At 35.3% G+C, this 3,006-nt stretch overlaps 1 protein-coding gene across 1 annotated transcript in view; it reads left to right on the top strand.

The window, feature by feature from the left end:
• The window catches only part of MED12L (mediator complex subunit 12L), a 335,022-nt gene that overhangs the window by 280,355 nt on the left and 51,661 nt on the right, over positions 1-3,006 (top strand). Inside the window, exons 26-28 of the mRNA XM_007446642.1 lie at positions 1,492-1,680; positions 2,302-2,376; positions 2,494-2,684. Of these exons, the coding sequence (XP_007446704.1) occupies positions 1,492-1,680; positions 2,302-2,376; positions 2,494-2,684 (455 nt within the window). The remainder of the gene's footprint in view (positions 1-1,491; positions 1,681-2,301; positions 2,377-2,493; positions 2,685-3,006) is intronic.

The following is a 3,006-nucleotide window of genomic DNA, read 5'->3' as shown; positions in this document are numbered from 1 at the left end:
CCCAAAAAAGGGGGGGCCCCCAAAAACAAAAAAAAAAAAAAAAAAAAAAAAAAAAAAAAAAAAAAAAAGTTATTTGACCTTTCTCTTGCAGCGTGGATATGTTATTCACTTGAAATAGAGTTGATTTCATTTGGTTTTGTTTGTGTTCAGTTTAGATTTCTTTTTCTACCCTAGCTCTGTCTTTAGAGTAACATACTTCCAAAGGTCAAGGAGCAATACTGTGTATTCAGAGAGATGTACATCTCCCTCCCTCATCTTTTCTACCCTGGGTTCCTCCCTGCCCTAGGTGATCAATTTCATTATTTCTGGGTTTTCTTTCCACTTTGCATTAAATTCTCCTTCCTTCTATAAAAAGGCCTACCATATATACTCTTTTTCACTTTGCTATAGATATAATGTTGACAGGGTCATGTTTTTCTTAAGGTATACGGGAACCACGGTAAAAGTTAGCTATTAGTCTTATAGATGTTGAGAGTGTACTGAGCTGTGCGTTGGTTTCTAACTGTGGGTACACATTGGAGTCACCTGGAGAGTTTAAAAAATATTTTGATGCTTAACAAATTGCTGATGTCTGGGTAGCATTACCTGAGATTGATTTAATTGCTCTGATATGGGGCCTGGGTTTGGAAGTTTAACGAACTCCCCAGGTGATTTTAATCGACAGCCAGCATTGAGCCACTGATGAAGTGGTTAAGAAACAGGTTTCATCAGAAACATATCTGGGTTCAAATTTGGCTCTAGTACTTCTGATGATTTCCTACCCCATTTAGTACAAGAACTTGCCTTTGAAAAAATGATGAAGAAAAGCTGTTTAAAAGAAGTTTAATTTGGTGGAAACTCCCCAGAGGTCAATTAGCCATATGCATCAATAGCCTTAAATTTTTGCTATCCTCCTTGACGCAGCAATTGCACTTCTATGAAATTATCCGAAGAAAATAATTGTACAGAGAATAGATGTGCACAAATATTTATTTACAATGGTAACATTATTCATAATGATATCAAAAAAGGAAGGAAGACAATTTTCTAAATGTTATACTATGTCCTGTCTATTCAGTGGAATATATTATAGTGCATTCCATAAAAATGAAGAATACATATTATAATATAGAATCGCTACTGTTATATAGCAAGTTTAAAAAAAATGATTACAAAACATTCCTTAGAGCAAGGCCTTATTCTCCGACTGAAAACACATACCAGTATTTTCTTGATTTAGCTTTTTTTGCCCCTGCTTTATTTTTTGCGTATTTCTTTTTTTGCATTCTTTTTTAAAAATTTTCTATAACCAAGATTCTACTTTGTATTTTTAAGAAGTCAAAATACTAGAAAATTTGCTTGTAAGCCTTTTCCCTCCCACTTTTCCCACCTAATATTTTTTAAATTGGAAGATTCCTGTCCGCTTTCTATTGCGCACCATGAGTTTAGTACATATTACGTACACATATTGAAAGTCTCTGCCTGTCAATATAACTGCCGCATTATTTTTAGGAATGGGTAGGAGAACATTGCTTAAAAGAACCTGAAAGATTATGCACAGACAAAGAACTTATTTTGGACCCTGTGCTCTCAAATATGCAAGCACAGAAATTATTGCAGCTGATCTGTTATCCTCATGGCATTAAAGAATGCACAGAGGGGGACAACCTACAAAGACAGCACATTAAACGCATTCTTCAGGTGAGTGATAATAGTGTAAAGACTGTGTTTTTGTCATTTGACACATTCTTTGTGTTTATAGCAAGAGTTACTGTGCCTCTTTTTCGTTGCTGTTGTCATTACTAAGTAATTCTTAACTTCAATTAATTCTACTTTCGGGATTTGAAAAATTGGGATTTTTATTCCCCCAATTTTCTGTTTTGTGTAATTGCCACACTTTATTGCTGGGTAGTACAGATACTGCAAATTGTGTATAACGATTATATAAATATTGATATGTTAAGTCAGTACTGTGTTTACATGAGAAATAAGCTTTGTAGAGGGATTGTCTTAAGTATCTTATTAAAAAAATATCGAAATCATTTTTTCATGTGGTTGGTTAGATAGATTTTGGGAGAAGAAATGTTTGTCTTATTCATTTACAATGCCTAGCAGAGTAAGGCACATTATTTTAACGTTCCTATTTATTTCTTTGTGTCTATAATGAGCATATGTAATAGACTTGGAAGGCTTCTGATTCATATAAATCCCTTTATTGTGTGTGATCATTCCTCTGTTTCTTGAGAAAGAGAATAGTGCAAGGAATTACTATATTTTAAAACACGTTCAATATTCTTAATGTGTTAACTCCATTTTCCCCAGAATCTTGAGCAGTGGACCCTGAGGCAGTCCTGGCTGGAACTTCAGTTAATGATCAAACAGTGCTTGAAGGACCCTGTGAGTACATAATTGAAAGCGTGTATGTGTATAAAATTTTATGAAAAGCAAAACCACGTTGGTGTTTGAGGATAAAGTAAAACACATGCGTGCTGGTTTTCTCACGTCTAACTCCAGGGCTCTGGTTCGGTGGCTGAAATGAACAACCTACTGGACAATATTGCCAAGGCAACAATAGAGGTATTCCAGCAGTCGGCCGACCTGAACAATAACTCTTCTAATTCGGGTATGGGCCTCTTCAACCCAAACGGGATTGGAAGTACCGATACGAGTAGCACAAGACAGAATGGGATAAAGACATTTCTAAGGTATTTTTTTCTGTAGTTTTATGAGGCTATCATTAATTTTTCACATGTAACCGTACATTTTATTCTCATAATGCAGTTATTTTTTTCATAAAGCTGCAGGATTCTGAAGAAAATAATTACTTGTAAGTGTCCATTATCATTATTTAATATGTTAAAGGGCCATGCTGCTGGGGTGGGTGATATCTTAGTGTTCTAAATATTAGGTTGAGCAGGCCCCGACTCCTTGGAACCTCAGATGACATTCAGGACAGAAGAATTTCTCTAGTGTGCCCTGAGGCTGCTCTATTCCATGGTATTCCTAATATGTTTATTCCTAATAAAC

Source organism: Lipotes vexillifer, unplaced genomic scaffold (genome assembly GCF_000442215.2).
Source record: "Lipotes vexillifer unplaced genomic scaffold, Lipotes_vexillifer_v1.1 scaffold727, whole genome shotgun sequence".
Lineage (NCBI taxonomy): Eukaryota > Metazoa > Chordata > Mammalia > Artiodactyla > Lipotidae > Lipotes > Lipotes vexillifer.
Note: the sequence above shows the minus strand (reverse complement) of the source record. Positions and strands in the feature narration are given on the sequence as shown.